The 20383-nt window shown below is 45.2% G+C and overlaps 1 protein-coding gene across 1 annotated transcript in view; it reads right to left on the bottom strand.

The window, feature by feature from the left end:
* Window positions 1-20383, bottom strand: part of LOC149434872 (catenin delta-1-like) — a gene marked incomplete at its 3' end in the record, with an annotated part of 273021 nt that overhangs the window by 50157 nt on the left and 202481 nt on the right. Inside the window, exon 14 of the mRNA XM_089663279.1 lies at window positions 19702-19780. Within this exon, the coding sequence (XP_089519405.1) occupies window positions 19702-19780 (79 nt within the window). The remainder of the gene's footprint in view (window positions 1-19701; window positions 19781-20383) is intronic.

The following is a 20383-nucleotide window of genomic DNA, read 5'->3' as shown; positions in this document are numbered from 1 at the left end:
CCCCCCTCCCTACCTCCAGGCAAACCCTTCAAGCCGTACTACAGTGTCACTCCATGATAGACACCTGGAGGGAACTTAACCCAATTCAGCGCCAATATACTTTCTACTCCCACCCCCATAAGACTTTCTCTAGGATAGATCACGTTCTCATAACTGCCAGCTCCTCCTCCCGGCTCCTGACCTCTGAAATACTACCAATCCCTTGGTCAGATCATAGCGCTGTATTTACTTCCATGGCCTCCCTAGCCCCATCTTCTACTGATCCATCTTGGATCTTTAACGACAACTTACTAGCAAACCCAACCCACTGCTCAAAAATCGAAGCCGCTCCTAAAGACTACATATCCATAAACCAAACACCTGAAATTTCTCCTCTTCTCCTCTGGGAAGCGCACAAACCGGTTATACGAGGCTTCTGTATTAGCAAAGCATCCTTTTTAAATAAAGCGAAAAGACAGCAATGTCTTTCTCTGGAACGAACCTACAACCAATCCCATCAAGCCTTCCAAGCGACCTCTACGCCGGCTAACCGTGAAGCTTTAGAGTGAGCTCTATTAGCTCTTGACCTTTTTCTCACAGACAAGGCTTCACTTCGCAGATCTAGGCACAAATACGATACAAAAGCAAATAAACCCAATACCTTCCTAGCTCTTTCACTTCGTAGGCTTGATCAGATTACTAGACCTATTCGATTACGCACCTCTTCTGGCAGCCTCACTAGTAATCCGGAACGCATCCTACAAATCTTTCACAAACATCTTTCGCGACTTTACTCTCACTCCACACCCTTTGACCCCACCCAGGCTGACACCCTCCTGGCCCCCATCTCCGTTCCGACGCTCTCTGAACACCACCTAGCTGCATTGGAACAACCCATCACCCCAGTCGAAACCCTAAACGCTATTAAAAATTTAAAGCTTCGTAAATGCCCAGGACCTGACGGCTTTCCTGCCACATACTACAAAACATTTTCCCACCTTCTAGCGCCCATTCTCACTAATGCTTTAAACACCATACTATCGGGCCATGCCTTCAACCTACAAACAGTCCAAGCTAACATCTCAATGATTCCGAAACCCAATTCAGATGACACACAGTGGTCTAACTACAGGCCGATCTCTCTCCTTAACATTGACATCAAACTACTAGCCAAAATCCTCTCCACACGTCTTAACTTGTGTATAGGTTCTCTAATCCATAATGACCAAGTGGGCTTTATTCCAACTCGACAAGGCGGAGACAACGTCAGACGCGCAACTCTTAGCACATATTGCTAAATCCCGCAACATTCCTGCCTGTTTCCTGTCCTTGGACATCCGGAAGGCGTTTGACACGGTATCATGGCCATATCTGCACTACATTCTGTGCCGTTGGGGCTTTGGCCCTCATTTTTTAACCTGGATTTTCTCACTATATCGAGAGCCCTCGGCCAGAGTTAGATACCTTGGACATAGATCTGCTCATTTTCCTATCTCCCGTGGCACAAGGCAGGGCTGCCCTCTTTCCCCCTTACTTTTTGCATTGGCCATAGAGCCACTAGCCCTCCTAATTAGAGCTAATCCGGATGTTTGGGGACTTGAATTAGGTGGTTCTCATCCAAAATTATGCCTCTTTGCAGATGACGTTCTAGTTTTTCTTACTTCTCCCTTAACTTCCTCTCCCTCCCTTCTCCGGCTTCTCGAGAGGTTTGGCTCACTCTCTGGCCTTGTAATAAATTCTCACAAGTCTATGTCACTTAATATTTCCCTCCCCCTTAAGGAGCTAGCCCACCTGAATCAGATCCTCCCATTTTCTTGGTCACAGCACCATATTCCATTTTTGGGAATCAAACTGACCCCCAACATATCAGACCTCTATGCAGCTAACTATACTCCCATGCTAACTCATCTAACTGCTCTTATGACTTAATGGTCCTCCTTACCGCTTGCATGGCTAGGCAGAATAGCAGTCATAAAAATGTCAATCCTTCCAAAAATCTTATATTTATTCAGAGTACTCCCAATTCCAGTACCCTCCCATTATCTTCGCATATTACAGCGTCGCATTTCCTCCTACATATGGGGCACTGTCCGCCCCCGCATACCCCGCTCTACCCTTTACCGTACCAAGCTTAGCGGCGGTCTCCCTGATGTCAATATTACCAGGCGGCACATTTAGCACAGTTGCTGAAATACCATGCAACCTATGAAATTCCTCAATGGGTTGTTCTTGAATCTATAGCATGTGACCCCCTGTCCACGGCTAATTTACTTTGGCTAAGACCAATCGACCGCCGCTCAATAACAAATCCCATCACCTCTCACTTTCTATCATTGTGGGATAAACTGAAGACTCGTTACCTTCTCCAATCGTCACATAACCCTTTACTTTTGTACCTCAAGAACCCAGCCTTTCCCCCAGCATGGTCATCGCCAACCTCATTCAAAATATGGACCTCTGCAAACCTTCTCCACACTCATTTCCTACAGAGGAACAAATTCAAATCCTTCACCTCATTACAAGAAACACATAACCTCCCGGCATCTGAAATATTCAGATATTTACAATTACAACACTTTTATGGCCCCTACTCTACAACATCTAACCAAACTAACACCATGTCCCCCTTTGAACGGGCCTGCTATAAAGACCCCCATAGACGCGGCCTCATTTCATGCCTGTATTCCATACTCAACTTCGGCCACCACATCCCCCCCTTCATATACCTACAGATGGGAAACAGACCTAAACAATTAGACCCGTCTGACTGGGACCACATCTAGGCCAACACAAAATCTTCTTCACAGAATATTGTAGCCATGGAAACCAACTAAAGTTTTAACACGATGGTTCTTGGTTCTGGCGAGAATCGCAAAATACACCCCTAATTACTCCCCTAACTGCTTTAGAGGCTGTGCAGACCCGGGAACGCATTATCACATATGGTGGGACTGCCCAATAGCCCAAACATTCTGGGCGGACGTCTTTAACATGATCTCCAAATTTAGTGCAGCCCCGCTTCAACCTTCCCCAACAACAGCACTTCTCAATCTACGCCCTCCTGGCATAACTACATCGCAATTCAAACTCATCCTACAAATTACCACAGCAGCCAAGCAGGTTATTGTAAAATCCTGGAAATCCCCCACTTTAAGCATTGCTGCTGTTAAAACTAGAGCCATGATACACGCAAAGGTAGAAGCCACAATCCTTGATACAATTCCTAAGTTCCTGAATGTCTGGAATCCTTGGGTAGAAGGTTTCCTCCCGCAGAACTTTGATGAATCGCTCCTTTGTCCCTGATGTGCAAACCGTGTATTTTCAGCATTAATCCGGCACCACTTCCAACCGAACACACAAATCGCTACCTCTTTCCCTTCCAACCATGGAGTCATCTCCGTCACCCCTCTCTCACCCCCCCCCCCCTCTCGGTCCCCCTCTGTTCACCCCTAACTCCCTACGCAGCCCAGGAGAGTAATCATCCCTATCGTTTCATGTCAGTGTGATATGCCACTACCTTCTGATAATAATTTTTACTTATTTGGCATCACGTTGTACTGCTTTGTTTTCTTGACTCTCCCCTGCTATATAATGACATTGACACTGTATATACTTTTCCCTGCACTTTACTGTCAATATAAAGTCTATTGCCTACTGTTAATGTCTTTCTTCCTATGTTATAATACCAATAAAAAGTTTGAACAAGAAAAATCATACAATGTGATTTCCTGAATTTTTTTTTTTTTAATTCTGTCTCTCAGAGTTGGAATGCACCTACAGGTGAAACTTGAAAAATTAGAATATTGTGCAAAAGTTCATTTATTTCAGTAATGCAACTTAAAAGGTGAAACTAATATATGAAATAGACTCATTACATGCAAAGCAAGATAGTTCAAGCCGTGATTTGTCATAATTGTGATGATTATGGCTTACAGCTCATGAAACCCCCAAATCCACAATCTCAGAAAATTTAAATATTGTGAAACGGTGCAATATTCTCGGCTCAAAGTGTCCCACTCTAATCAGCTAATTAAGCCATAACACCTGCAAAGGGTTCCTGAGCCCTTTAAATGGTCTCAGTCTGGTTCAGTAGGAATCACAATCATGGGAAAGACTGCTGACCTGACAGTTGTGCAGAAAACCTTCATTGACACCCTCCATAAGGAGGGAAAGCCTCAAAAGGTAATTGCAAAAGAAGTTGGATATTCCCAAAGTGCTATATCAAAGCACATTAATAGAAAGTTATGTGGAAGGAAAAAGTGTGGAAGGAAAAAGGTGCACAAGCAACAGGGATGACCGCAGCCTGAAGAGGATTGTCAGGAAAAGGCCATTCAAAAGTGTTGGGGACTTTCACAAGAAGTGGACTGAGGCTGGAGTAAGTGCATCAAGAGCCACCACACACAGACGGATCCTGGACATGGGCTTCAAATGTCGTATTCCTCTTGTCAAGCAGCTCCTGAACAACAAACAATGTCAGAAGCGTCTTACATGGGCTAAAGAAAAACAGACCTGGTATGTTGCTCAGTGGTCCAAAGTCCTGATGAGAGCAACTTTTGCAACTCATTTGGAAACCAAGGACCCAGAGTATGGAGGAAGAATGGAGAGGCACACACTGTAAGATGCTTGAAGTCCAGTGTGAAGTTTCCTCAGTCTGTATTGATTTGGGGAGCCATGTCATCTGCTGGTGTTGGTCCACTGTGCTTCATTAAGTCCAGGGTCAACGCAGCCGTCTACCAGGAGATTTTGGAGCACTTCATGCTTCCTTCCACAGACAAGCTTTATGGGGATGCTGACTTCATTTTCCAGCAGGACTTGGCACCTGCCCACACTGCTAAAAGCACAAAAACCTGGTTCAATGACTGTGGGATTACTGTGCTTGATTGGCCAGCAAACTCGCCTGACCTGAACCCCATAGAGAATCTATGGGGCATTGCCAAGACAAAGATGAGAGACATGAGACCGAACAATGCAGAAGAGCTGAAGACCGCTTTTGAAGCATCCTGGTCTTCCATAACACCTCAGCAGTGCCACAGGCTGATAGCTTCCATGCCAAGCCGCATAGAGGCAGTAATTGCTGCAAAAGGGCCCAAACCAAGTACGGAGTACATATGCATGCTTATACTTTTCAGAGGTCCGATATTGTTCTATGTACAATCCTTGTTTTATTGATTGCATGTAATATTCAAAATTTTCTGAGATTGTGGATTTGGGGTTTTCATGAGCTGTAAGCCATAATCATCACAATTATGACAAATCACGGCTTGAACTATCTTGCTTTGCATGTAATGAGTCTATCTCATATATTCGTTTTACCTTTTAAGTTGCATTACTGAAATAAATGAACTTTTGCACGATATTCTAATTTTTCGATTTTCACCTGTACAATGTCAATTTCAGACCCCTCCATAATTTCTAAGTGGGAGAACTTGCAAAATCACAGGGTGTTCAAATGACTTCTGTTCCTCACTGTATATACCCAACAAGTATCAGCGACGTACTGGTACATCACTGGACTTTGAATGGTTATACCAGGATGATGCCTACAGCTGCAGGCATCATCCTTGTATCATTTTTTTCAGCCGGCTTTCATGTAAAAGCAATCCTAGTGGCTAATTAGCTGCAGGATTGCTTTTACAAGCAGCGGGAGACAATGCGCGCCCTCCCACGCTGCCTTCCACGACCTTCCATCGGGGGAACCTGAGAATGCAGCTGGTGTTTCTGTCAGCTGACCATAGAGCTTATTGGAGACCAGAATGGTGCCAAGCATCTCTATAGCCTAAGAAATCAAAAGCTACGAGCACTTCAGTTTCGCAGGGTATAAACAGCGCCATTTGTAAATTGGGAAAGCATCTGATCATACCGATCTTGGTTTGATTAGATAATGTAAGGGTAGAGGAGATATCTAGAGGCTGATAGACCCCAGATTTCTCAAAAAAGAATATATGAAAATGCCCATTGAAGTTATAGGGGATATTTGCATTCCCTGTGATAGCATTAAAAGTGATTAACCACTTGAGCTCCAGAGGATTTACCCCCCTTAATGACCAGGCCTCTTTTTGCTACTTGGCGCTGCACTAATTCAACTGATAATTGTGCGGTCATGCAATGCTGCACCTAAACGAAATTTACGTCCTTTTTTTCACACAAATAGAGCTTTCTTTCGGTGGTATTTGATCACCTGTGCGCTTTTTATTTTTTACGCTATAAACAAAAAAAGACCAAATATTTTGAAGAAAAATATTTTTTACTTTCAGCTATAAAAAATATATAGTAAACTCAAAGTTAGTTATAAATTTAGGCCAAAATGTATTCTGCTACATGTTTTTGGTAAAAAAAAATCCCAATAAGCGTATATTGATTGCTTTGTGTGAAAGTTATAGCGTCTACAAACTATGGTATAGATACTGCAATTTACGACATTTTTTTGCTATACAGCGCTGCGCTAGTTTAACGGACAATTGCGCGGTCATGCAATATTGTACATAAATGAAATTTATGTCATTTTTTTAACACAAATAGAGCATTCTTTTGGTGGTATTTGATCACCTGTGCACTTTTTATTTTTGGTGCTATAACCAAAAAAAGTTTTGAAGAAAAAAATTTTTTTTGAAAAAAAACAATATTTTCTCATTTTGATCATAAAAAATATCTAAAAAAAAACTAAAATTTCGTCATAAAATTAGGCCAAAATGTATTCTGCTACATGTTTTTGGTTAAAAAAATCCCAATAAGTGTATATTGATTGCTTTTTGGGAAAGTTATAGCGTCTACAAACTATGGTATAGATAATGGAATTTACACAGCTTTTACTTTCTGACTGCCCATCACATTTCTTGAGGTGCTAAAATACCAGAATAGTACAAAAACCCTCAAATGACCCCTTTTCAGAAATTAGACACCCTAAGCCAGCGGTTCTCAACCTGGGGGTCGCGACCCCTTTGGGGGTCGAACGACGCTTCCACAGGGGTCGCCTAAGACCATCGGAAAACACATATTTCCGATGGTCTTAGGAACCGAGACACCGCTCCTCGCCGCCGCCGTCTCCAGGTGTGGGCGGGATGACATGCCGCCCCTGTCATCTGGACACACCTCGAGATCAATCCTTGCCTGTGATTGGCCGCCGGGACTGTAGCTCAGGAGAGGCACACAGGCGGCCAATCACTGGCAAGGAGGTGGAGCTTGGAGAGGAGGAGCCGAGCGGCACCGCGAAGATGGAGCGAGTGAAGAGGAGGAGAGCGGCCGGAGAAGGAAGACAGCTGACAGGTAAGTGTGTACCATGGGAGAGGGAGGGAGCGAGCGAGCCCAGGCTGGAGCAGGGGTCAGCAAGGTAAGTATCATTGGTGTCAGTGGGAATAGTGCCCCATCATTGGTGTCACTAATACCAATAATGGGGCACTATTCCTCCCACTGACACCAACGATGGGGCACTATTCCTCCCACTGACACCAACGATGGGGCACTATTCCTCCCACTAACACCAACGATGGGGCACTATTCCTCCCCCAAGTGACACCAACGATGGGGCACTATTCCTCCCCCACTGACACCAAGGATGGGGCACGATTCCTCCCCCCACTGACACCAAGGATGGGGCACGATTCCTCCCCCCACTGACACCAAGGATGGGGCACGATTCCTCCCCCCACTGACACCAAGGATGGGGCAGTATTCCTCCCCCCACTGACACCAAGGATGGGGCAGTATTCCTCCCCCCACTGACACCAAGGATGGGGCAGTATTCCTCCCCCCACTGACACCAAGGATGGGGCACTATTCCTCCCCCCACTGACACCAAGGATGGGGCACTATTCCTCCCACTGATACCAATGATGGGACACTATTCCTCCCACTGATACCAATGATGGGGCACTATTCCTCCCACTGATACCAATGATGGGGCACTATTCCTCCCACTGACACCAATGATGGGGCACTATTCCTCCCACTGACACCAATGATGGGGCACTATTCCTCCCACTGATACCAATGATGGAGCACTATTCCTCCCACTGACACCAATGATGGAGCACTATTCCTTCCACTGATACCAATGATGGAGCACTATTCCTTCCACTGACACCAATGATGAGGCACTATTCCTCCTACTGACACCAATGATGAGGCACTATTCCTCCCACTGATACCAATGATGGGACACTATTCCTCCCACTGATACCAATGATGGGGCACTATTCCTCCCACTGATACCAATGATGGGGCACTATTCCTCCCACTGACACCAATGATGGGGCACTATTCCTCCCACTGACACCAATGATGGGGCACTATTCCTCCCACTGATACCAATGATGGAGCACTATTCCTCCCACTGACACCAATGATGGGACACTATTCCTCCCACCGACACCAATGATGGGGCACTATTCCTCCCACTGACACCAATGACGGGGCACTATTCCTCCCACTGATACCAATGACGAGGCACTATTCCTCCCACTGACACCAATGACGGGGCACTATTCCTCCCACTGACACCAATGACGGGGCACTATTCCTCCCACTGACACCAATGACGGGGCACTATTCCTCCCACTGACACCAATGACGGGGCACTATTCCTCCCACTGACACCAATGACGGGGCACTATTCCTCCCACTGACACCAATGACGGGGCACTATTCCTCCCACTGACACCAATGACGGGGCACTATTCCTCCCACTGATACCAATGATGGGGCACTATTCCTCCCACTGACACCAATGACGTGGCACTATTCCTCCTACTGCAAAATTACAGTTATGAAGTAGCAACGAAAATAATTTTATGGTTGGGGGTCACCACAACATGAGGAACTGTATTAAGGGGTCGCGGTGTTAGAAAGGTTGAGAACCACTGCCCTAAGCTATCTGCTGAGAGGCATATTGAGTCCATGGAAGATTTATTTTTTTCCACAAGTTTCTGGAAAATGACAAACTTTTTTTTTTTTTTTTTACACAAAGTTGTCATTTAAATGATTTCTCTCTCGCACAAGCCATGGGTGTATGTGGAATTACACCCCAAAATACATTCTGCTACTTCTACTGAGTATGGGGATACCACGTGTGAGACTTTTTGGGAGCCTAGGCACATACAGGAGCCTGAAATCCAATGACCACTTTGAAAGCCTGAAGGTGCGTAACTTCCTCATTACACTTCCTCACTACCTATCACAGTTTCGAAGGTCCTGACATGCCAGGATAGCCCCAAACCCCCCCCCCCCCCAAATGACCCCTTTCTGGAAAGTAGACACCCCAAGGAATTTAAAAATAGGCATGGTGAGTATTTTGAAGATCTCATTTTTTCTCACAAGTTTTTGAAATATAAAAAAAGAACAGAAAAAATGTTTGGTTTTTTTCTTCATTTTCCAAAAACTTGTGGCAACAAATGAGATCTGCAAAATACTTACCGTGCCTCTTATCAAATTCCTTGGGGTGTCTACTTTCCAAAAAGGGGTAATTTGGGGGGGTTAGGTGCTATCCTGGCATTTCAGGGCCTCCGAAACTGTGATAGGTAGTCTGGAAGTGTAATGAGGAAATAAAGCCCTTTAAAAGCCTGAAGGTGCTTATTGGATTTTGGGGTCCTGTACTTGGCTAGACTGCCAAAACGTCTCTCACATGTGGTACCCCCATACTCAGAAGAAGTAGCAAAATGTATTTTGGGGAGTAATTCCACATATAACCATGGCATGTGTGAGCAGTAAATAATTTAAGTGACAATTTTGTGTAGTAAAAAAAAAAAAAAATTATTTTTGTCATTTTCCAAAAACTTGTGGTAAAAAAATAAATTCTTCTATTGATTCAACATTCCTCTCAGCAAATAGTTTGGGGTGACTACTTTCCAAAAAGGGGTCATTTTGGGGGGTGGGGGCGTTTTATGCCCAGCATTAGAAGTTTATGCCACACATCATTCACTCTTCTAACCACCTGAAGACCAAGCCTTTTTGTTCACATGAAAACAATCAGTATTTTTTGCAAGGAAATGAATTTAAACCCCCAAACATTATATATTTTTTTAAAGCAGGCACCCTAGTGAATAAAATGGTGGGTACTACAATTTTTTATGGCACATAGTACTCGCGCAGCAATTTTTCAAATGCAATTTTTTAAAAAAAAAAATACACTTTTTTTACTTTTAATGCACAAAAACACAATATATTGGCCAATTGTTTGTTAAAATATAAAAGATAATGGTATGCCGAGTAAATAGATACCAAACATGACATGCTTTAAAACTGCGCATGCCACGTTCAATGGCGACAAACTGCAAACATTTTTAATATCCATAGGAAGCTCTTTAATAGCCTTTAAAAGCCACCATTTTAGATTTACAGAGGAGGTCTAGTGTTAGAATTACTGCCCTCGATCTGACGTTCACGGCAATACCTCACATGCATGGTTCAACCGCTGTTTACATAACGGCACAGGGTCAAGGCTTGTGCACACAGGTGTGCGCACATGGGAGGGGCAATTTTTTTTTTTTTTTATAGTTATTTTGATTTTTTTTTTTTTTATTATTTTTACATTGTACCTTTCATTTTTTTTTTTTTTTAATCACTTTTAATGCTATAACAGGGAATGTAAATAACCCCTATAACTTCAATGGGCATTGTCATATATTCTTTTTTGAGAAATCTGGGGTCTATCAGACTCTAGATATCTCCTCTGCCCTTACATTATCTAATCAAACCAAAATAGGTGTGATCAGATGCTTTCCCAATTTACAAATGGCGCTGTTTATATCCTGCGAAACTGAAGTGATGAAATGCTTGTAGCTTCCGAATTCTTAGACTATAGAGATGGTTGGCATCATTCTGGTGTCCAATCAGCTCTATGGTCAGCTGGCAGAAACACCGGCTGCATTCTCAGGTTCCCCCGATGGCACGAAACTGCCCGAGAAGGCCGTGGAAGGCAGCGGGGGAGGGGGACATAATCTTCCACTGCTTGTAAAAGCAATCTTGCAGCTAATTAGCCACTAGGATTGCTTTTACATGAAAGCCGATCACCGGCTGAAAAAAACGATACCAGGATGATGCCTGCAGCTGTAGGTATCATCCTGGTATAACCATTCAAATCCAGTGATGTACCAGTACGTCACAGGTCCTTGTTGGGTATATATGCCATGTTCTTTTTTTTTTTTTGTATGCAGCCTGTGGACTGAATGAAAAAATGAGACGAAATATCTGCCAGAAAAAAAGTGTGTGGTATGCCCACCATTAGAATATACCGCCCTGCATCCACCCACTTCTAATGGTGGGCACACATTAGGTCACACTTTGCCACAAGTGCCAGTTCCAAGATTGAATAAATGTCTAAATAGTGGCACGCTTGAATAAAAATTGTCCACGTATAAGTGGTACCCCGTATGGAGAAATGATGACACCAAGTCCCAAACTATCTTGCCACTGCTCCCCATGTAGTCTGGGCATCCGGGTGGCTCCACGTGACTATCTTTTCCTTGTAAATCCGAAACTTATAAGTATAGCCTGTTGTCCTCTCACAGGTCTTCTACATCTTGACCCCATATCTGGCACGCTTGCAGGGAAGAAATTGTTTGAATGCAAGGTGGCCAGAAAATTTAATAAGGGACTCCTCAACGCAGATGTTTTGCTGGGGAGTATAGACATCTGCAAATTTTAGGTTAAGGCAATTTGCGAGGGGCTGAATTTTGTGGAGCCGTCAAATTCAGGGTTACCCCGAGGATGACAGAGTGTATTGTCGCTGAAATGTATAAAACACATTATACTCTCATATCTATGCCTGGCCACGGCAGCAGAGAACATGGCATATGATGAATCGGGTCTGCGGACCAATACAACCGAAATTCATTTCTTTTAGTAATGCCCATGTTGAGGGTTAGGCCCCAAAAAAATGTAAATTTGAAAACCGTAATGAGTTTCCATGCGAATGGTCTGGCAAGGTTTGAATTTGGGTTGGCGGCGATAAATTGTTGTGCATATAGACTGCTTTGATCCACAATCAACGCATACAGATATTCTGTGGAAAAACACCTCCAAAAATCAAGGAGGTATGTGAAAGACCAGGATGTACTAGATGGCTGGTACTCGCCAGTTCACCAAAAGGTAGAGCGGTACTAGTACTGGCACTCTGCTGCATATGAGAGTCATCAAAATTTACCGACAAGTGCTAACAGAGATCAGGCCTGATTCTGCGAACACTGCGGTTTTGTGTGCAATGTATCAAGTGACAGTGACCTACTGACACTGCACTTGCTGGGGGAGAAGGGGGGGGGGGTAAGCGTAGGGGCTTAAGGCAGGTGTTGGCAGGTGCAGGGGCTGATCCCGCTAACGCTGCGTTTTTGGGGACGCTATACTAATGTGAACGCTGGTATAATGCTGACCTGATCAAAGATATTGACCCGTTCAGACACTATACTAGCAATGGAGGCTTATTGTACATGGGCGTGCTCCTGGCAATCAAGGGGTTAAATGTGATGACTGGTGTACGGACGGGCAATCTGACGCTATCTGGGAGGGGTGTGAAAACCACGGGAGCGCGAATTACGTATATATATATGTGATTTTGCGTACCCATTCCGCCCTGTAGCAGTATTTCTGCTGTACGGTGCTAAGGAAGCGGTTACAGAAGAGGTTTGTGTTACGGCGCTGAGTTACTTTAAGTGACAAATGCGCGGTCATGCAACACTGCACCCAAATTAAATTTACATCCTTTTTTTCCCACAAATTGAGCTTTCTTTCGGTGGTATTTGATCGCCTGTGCGTTTTTAATTTTTTGCGCTATAAAAAAAAAAGGCTGACAATTTTGAGACAAAAAAACAATATTTTGGACTTTTTGCTATAAAACATGTCCAGTAAAAACAATAAAAAAATCAAATTTTGTCACAAATTTCATCCAAAATGCATTCTGCGACATGTCTCTGCTAAAAAAAAAATCCCAATACGTGTAAATTGGTTTACGTGAAAGTTATAGCGTTTACAAATGGCGGGAAAGATACTGGGATTTTTTATTTTATTTATACTAATAATGGTGGCGATCAGCAACATATTGCAGCGATCAGCGACATATGACGGCGACCAGCGACTTATGGCGGGACTGCGGCGGACATTTTGACACTGGGGGGGAACTGACTTGGGGTCACTGACATCCCCAGTGACACCAATACAGTGATCAGTGAAAAAAAAAAACCCACTGAAACTGTACTAATGGCAATGGGGAGGAAGGGGTTAACATTTTTAGTGTTCACTGTGTGAGGGGAGTGTTTTACTAGGGGGAGGGGGTGTGTGCTGGAGGGGGGGGAGGGAGGGGGGAGCTGATCAAGGGAGAGAAACCCTCTGCAGCTTGTCAGGAGCTGAGCAACTGACAGATAACAGGGCTGTGTGTAAACAATGCAGCCCTGCTATCTGTCAGTGATCACAGCTCATCGCGGCCAAAAAGCCGGTAATCACTGGCTGGGACCCGCTGATGACACCCGCGGGACAGGTAGGGCGTGCACGCGCCTCTCGTGCGCCCCCTACCTGTTTTGCAGAACCACATTTTAAAACGTGGTTTTGCCTGTGAGTGCCGCCCTGCCACCGTATATCTACAGTGGCTGGGCGGCAAGTGGTTAAAAAAAAAAAAATGAAAGTGACTGTGTAAAATTAAAAAAATCTAAATAACTTTAAGAAAAAAAACCTTGCCCCCCGCACGCACACCTGTGTGCACGAGCGTTGACCCTGTGCCGGTATGTAAACAGCGGTTGCACCATACACGTGAGGTATCGCCATGAACGTCAGATCAAGGGCAGTCATTCTAACACTAGACGACCTCTGTAAATCTAAAATGGTAGCTTGTAAAGGCTTTTAAAACGTTGCCTATGGATATTAAAAATTTATGCAGTTTGTCGCCATTGCACGGGGAATGCGCTGTTTTAAATCATGTCATGTTTGGTATCTATTTACTCGGCATACCATCAACTTTTATATTTTACCAAAATGATTGGCCAATATATTGTGTTTTTGTGCATTAAAAGTAAAAAAAAACTTTTTTTGCGAGAAATAAATCATTTAAATGACAACTTTGTGTAAAAAAAAAAAAATAAAAATATGTTTTCGTCATTTTCCAGAAACTTGTGGAAAAAAAACAAAATCTTCCATGAACTCAATATGCCTCTCAGCAGGTATCTTAGGGTGTCTACTTTCCGAGAAGAGGTAATTTGGGGATGTTTGTACTATTCTGGTATTTTAGCACCTCAAGAAATGATAAGCAGTCAGAAACTAAAATCTATACCATAGTTTGTAGATGCTATAACTTTCACACAAAGCAATCAATATACACTTATTGGGATTTTTTTAAACCAAAAACATGTAGCAGAATACATTTTGGCCTAAATTTATGATGAAATTTTAGTTTTTTTGGATATTTTTTATGACTGAAATGAGAAAATGTTTTTTTCTCCCTACGTCTTCCAGGACAGCCACTTGAGACTTAGAGCTCCTCCCTCCGGATCAGGAAACACGCCATCCCCCCATGCCTTTTAAAAGGCGGACCCCCAGGCCTCCCATCCAGTTTTTTAGTGTTTCCCGAACCAGAGGGAAGCACGCTAGGAACCTTCAGGATCCTCGCACTCTCGGGAAGGCTGTCCTGGAAGGGTGTTAGCAGGTCTGTTTTACCTCCTCTCCCTGGTGCCTTCCACGGTGTGGGGCTGGTACCGGCGGTAGCCTTCTTGCCCAGGCGGGTGACCGTCGTTGGCGGTGTCACGGGGGGACCGGTTCAGTTCGTCCCCTCAGCCTGCTTTCATTTCCCGGGCATTCAGTGGAATGAACGCGGGGGCAGGCGGGACTTCCGGTTGGCTGGGCTGCGCTCCAGGGACCAGAAGTAGCGCGGTCTCCGGGGGCGGATGCGCTCCAAGGGCCGGAAGTCTGCCCAGTCACGTCAGCATCGGGCACCGGAGACGCGGTTCCGGTCTCCCTTAAAGAGGCGCAGGCTGCCGCCCGGGAAGTGCTGCATGGGCGAAAAGAGCAGCGGTGCTGTCTCCACGCAAGGGGAAAGAAATGGAAGCCGGACCTTCGCAGGCTGATCCTGGTCCCAGTACCGGCTCCTCCCAGGTAAGCTTGGGGAGGCCCCCCTTTATGCTTGATCCCTGGGAGGTTGATAGGAGGTCCCTCAGTCCCCATGGTTGGTGATGGAGGGCACACTGCAGGTTCCCCATAGCACTGGGTGCAGTGAGGGGGTCTTAGGAATAATGGGTGCCTATTTCTTTTTGTCGTTTTTAGGCTAAAACGCAGGACAGGACCCCAGTGCAGGCCCCAAAGAGGAAATGTGCAGTGTGTGCGGCTAAATTAGGGTCAGGATATGAGAAGCCCCTTTGCCGCAGTTGCGTTGATAGTGTAGTTAGGGACGAGTCTTTCACGACGTGCCATAAAGTTTTGTCCTCTATTAAAGAGGATATGACGGCAACGTTTCAGGCGTTTCGGTCCCTCCTGGATGGGGTCCAGACACCGTTAGAGCTTGGGACGCAGTCTGCCGTGATGGTAGGGGCCTCTAGGCAGGAAGTCCCGGAGGAAGAAACCGAGGAGGAGGTGCCTCGATCCCGTACGTCTTCACAGTTGGGTTCGGGGTCGGAGGATGAGGAATCTCCTGCTTTTCAGGGCTCTAAGTATAGATTGGCCTTAGAGGAGGTAGACAAGCTTTTGAAAGCGATTTATGAAACCCTGGAGATTGAGGAGGAGGAAGTAGCCTTGTCCAAACATGATCTCATGTATCAGGGGCTCCACGCTAAAAAGAGCAGGGTGTTTCCAGTGCATAGTTCCCTGGTGGAGACTATCAAACAAGAATGGGAAAACCCGGAGAGGAAGCCTTTCTTTTCGGGTGCATTAAAAAGAAGGTTCCCCTTTGATGAGGATCCCTTGCAACCTTGGAATAAGGTTCCGAGGTTGGACGCTCCTTTGTCCAGGATTTTGAGGAAAACAGATCTGGCCTTTGAGGACATGGGGGCCCTAAGGGATCCTATGGGCAAGAGGGGGGAAGTCTTATTACGGAGAGCTTGGGAATCTACATATGTTAGTTTAAGGCCAGCTCTTTCTGCGACCTGTGTGGCCAGGAATTTGGAGTGCTGATTAACCCAGCTGCAAAATCATTTAGCAGCAGGAACCTCGAGGCAGCAGATTTTAAAATCACTACCGCTGCTTCTTAAAGCAGCAGGGTTTTTGGCGGATGCCTCGGCGGAGTCGGCTAAGCTCACGGCCAGGTCTTCAGCCTTGGTGAATTCAGCTAGGCGAGCTTTACGGCTAAAAACCTGGACAGGGGATTCAGCGTCTAAATTGCGCTTATGCGCATTGCCATTTTCAAAGGGATAACCTCTTTGGCCCGGGCCTGGAGGAGGCTCTAGAGCGTACCGCAGATAGAAAAAAGGCTTTTCCGGAAAGTAGAAAGAAAACCTTTCCTAGGAAAACCTTTCGCCCTAGAACGCAGTTGCCACAGGGTAGGGAGATGCAGCCAAAAAAGCATTGGACAGGGCATAAAAACAGGGGACGAGGAGGAATATTATTCAATCCTCCTCAGGGAGCCTCCAAGTCTCTATGACTTGGGCGGCCCAGTAGGGGGAAGGCTGGGGACCTTTCTGCCTCAGTGGGCTTCTATCTCCCCGAACCACTACATTTGGAGCCTGATTCAGGGAGGCTACAGACTGGAGTTCGAGGCCTCTCCTCCAAGCAGGTTCTTGTTTACCAAGCTTCCCAGGGATCGCAGGAAGTCTCAGGCGCTGTGCGGTCTTATTGGGGAACTGGTGGACCAAAGAGTTCTGGTTCAGGTGCCTCACAGCGAGCTGGGTTTGGGGTGTTATTCCCACGTCTTTGTCGTGGGAAAGCCCTCAGGCAAGTTCAGGTTGATCTTGAATCTTCGCCCCTTGAATCAGGCCCTAAAGTACAAGCACTTCAGAATGGAATCGATATATTCGGTAAGGAATATCCTTGTCCAGGGGTGCTTCATGGCCACGTTAGATTTGAGGGATGCTTACTTTCACATTCCCATCCATCAGACAAGCCAGAAATTCCTGAGGTTGGCCATAAGGATGGGCTCGCAGACCTTCCATTGGCAGTTCCGGGCCTTGCCCTTCGGCACCAAGGATCTTTACAAAGGTATTGGCAGAGGCTCTGGTTCCCCTAAGACTAAGGTCAATAAAGATAATTCCGTATTTGGACGACTTGCTCGTGGTGGCCGGGTCTCGTCAACAGTTGAACGAGGACCTAGGGGTAGCTCAGAATCTCCTTCAGGGTCTGGGTTGGCTCATCAACAGGAAAAAGTCGTCTCTTATACCCGCTCAGAGGGTGGTTTATCTAGGGTACGAGATCTCATCTCTAGAGGGAAAGATTTTTCTACCTCGAGACAAGGTCAGGAGGATGGATCGGGTATTGGCAGGGTTGCAGTGCAACCTGCCGGTCTCAGTGAGGGAAGTCGCAAGGGCAGTGGGTCTCATGACATCCTGTTTTCCGGCGGTTGCGTGGGCAAGGTTCCACCAAAGGCCACTACAGGCTTTCTTATTGAAAGTATGGGACGGGGATATCTTGGCATTGGATCGGATGATCCAACTTCCGTCCAGGGTCAAGATATCTCTTAGGTGGAGGCGAAGGGAAAGAAACTTGACCGGGGGTCTGGATTGGAGACAGTTAGCTCCGCTCATTTTGACCACGGACGCCAGCAGTTTTGGTTGGGGAGCCCATCTACTAGGGAGAACGGCTCAGGAAAGGTGGTCCCGGGAGGACTCGTTAAGGTCCTCAAATCAAAGGGAACTGTTGGCGGTGTGGAAGGCCTTGGAGGTCTTTCAAGCAAGGTTAGAAACCCATCATTTGCAGATTCGTTCAGACAACGTAGCGACAGTAGCCTATATAAACAAGCAGGGGGGTACAAGGAGTCCTTCACTGCAGAGGATCGCGGGCAGTATTCTGACCTGGGCGGAACAGAATCTGCTGTCGATATCGGCGGTGCATTTGAAGGGTTCACACAATTCGCTGGCGGATTTCCTAAGTCGTCGATCTTTCAGTCATGACGATTGGTCACTCAACCAGGGGGTTTTTCGGGAGATAGTGTTCAAGTGGGGGAATCCGGAGGTGGATCTGTTTGCTTCACAGGAGAACAGAAAGGTCGATCAGTTTTTTTCCCTGAACCCGCGAGAGCAGAGCTTGGGAATAGACGCTCTGTCAACCTCTTGGGACTTCAGTTTGGCCTATGCATTCCCTCCAATCAGGCTGATCCCGGCGGTCCTGAAAAAATATTTCAAAGAAGGGGCGGATTTGATCTTAATCGCACCCTTCTGGCCAAAGAGGCCCTGGTTCTCTCTACTGAACAAACTGGTTTCAGCTCGCCCGTTCCCTTTACCAGAAAGGGGGGATCTGATTGCGTAGGGTCCTCTTCTGCATCCGCGGGTCAAGACCTGACGGTTGACGGCTTGGTTTCTGAGGAAGAGATCCTCAGGGCCAGGGGGTTCTCCGATTCTGTAGTAAAGACTTGAGTAAACTGTCGTAAGCCAGTAACCAGAGCCATTTATTCTAAGGGCTGGAGGAAGTTTAACTCGTGGTGTTCAGGCCGACCGGGGCCTCTTGACATTCCGACGATTTGGGATTTTTTTCAGGAGGGTGCGGATCGGGGCCTCTCGATCAGCACCTTGAAGGTACAAGCTTCAGCTTTGAGTATTTTTTTGCAGGTATCTTTGCAACAAAATCCCTTTGTAATGGATTTTTTCAGATCTCTTTCCAGGGCTAGGCCTACTAAGGTGGGATCTTGTCCAGTTTGGGATCTGTCCTTGGTTCTAAAGGCCTTGGTCCAGGAACCTTTTGAGCCTTTGGAAGAGTCAGCAATTAGGTTAACCTTAAAGATTGTTTTTTTGGTAGCCATCACGACAGCCCGTAGGGTGAGTGAGTTGCAAGCGCTTTCTATTAGGGAACCTTACCTGACCATTTTTAAGGACAGGGTAGTGCTTAGGACGGATCCAGGGTTCCTTCCTAAGGTATCCTCCTCTTTTCATAGGTCGCAGGATATAGTTCTACCAACCTTTTGTTCTTCCTCTGACGGTAAAGAGGAAGAAAGGCTGGGGTTGCTGGATGTGAGGAGGAGTCTTAATTTATTTAGACAAGTTTGTTTTTCTTCAAAACTTTTTGTTTATAGGGCCAAAAATAAAAAGCGCACGTGATAAAATACCACCAAAAGAAAACTCTATTTGTGCGAAAAAAGGGCATAAATTTCATTTATGTACTGTATTGCATGACCGCGCAATTGTCCGTTAAACTAGTGCAGCGCTGTACAGCAAAAAAAATAGCGTAAATTGCAGTATCTATACCATAGTTTGTAGACGCTATAACGTTCATACAAAGTAATCAATATACACTTATTAGGATTTTTTTTTTTTTACCAAAAACATGTAGCAGAATACATTTTAGCCTAAATGTATAACTAAGTTTGAGTTAACTATATATTTTTTATAGACGAAAGTAAAAAATATCGTTTTTCTTCAACATTTTCGGTCTTTTTTTTTATTATAGCGCAAAAAATAAAAAGCACACAGGTGATCAAATACCACCAAGAAAGAAAGAAAGCTCTATTTGTGTGAAAAAAAGACAAATTTAGTTTGGGTACTGCATTGCATGACCGCGCAATTATCAGTTGAATTAGTGCAGCGCCGAGTAGCAAATAGAGGCCTGGTCATTAAGGGGGGTAAATCCTTTGGAGGGCAAGTGGTTAAAGGAGAAGTTCAGATATTTTAACACACTTACCAGTTTTCTGGCTGCGGTCAATGAGAGGGAGTGTGCTGTCATCATATGGCTGAGATTGTGCTGTGCCAGCAAGAGACACCTAAAACAAGAAAACAGTCACTAAAATGTTACTAAATCCAGGACCCTGCATTTACTATATCCGGTCTCCCACAGTACACAGAACGAGGAAATGCAAATATTTTAGTAAAACTGCTAAATACCTTTTCTCATCAACAGTTAGAGCAGTCTTGTGACTTCTTTCAGTGTCCAGCAGAACAATGGTTAAAGCTTGTAGGAGGAGTTTTCATTCTCCCCTATGAGGCTGCAGGACCCCTGATTCTCTGTCAGGACAGTGCTAATTGGTCCTGTGCTGATCACACGCACTCTCCCCACCAAAAAAACAAACAAAAACTCTCTAGCAATAGACACCAAACTGAGAATGTGCAGCTTCTTTCCAAGCCTTTGTTCTATCAGGAGATACTGTATATTGGGGACAGTAGAAGGGGAGGATCATAGAAGAGAAGATCAAACATTCTTTTTACACAATGCGAATGATCAACCCCTTAGATTCCACAGTGAGTATAACAAGCATGATTTAGTGCATATACAGACTGATTTTGTTGTGGGTTTAGTAACACTCTAACATGCTTTTAGAATTGGAATGCTGTATTAAAATTTTCAGCAATGAAGTATCACATTTCTA

Source organism: Staurois parvus, unplaced genomic scaffold, assembly GCF_062004578.1.
Source record: "Staurois parvus isolate SC_StPar_1 unplaced genomic scaffold, SC_StPar_1.0 ptg001647l, whole genome shotgun sequence".
Lineage (NCBI taxonomy): Eukaryota > Metazoa > Chordata > Amphibia > Anura > Ranidae > Staurois > Staurois parvus.
This window is presented reverse-complemented; position numbering and strand designations above follow the sequence as displayed.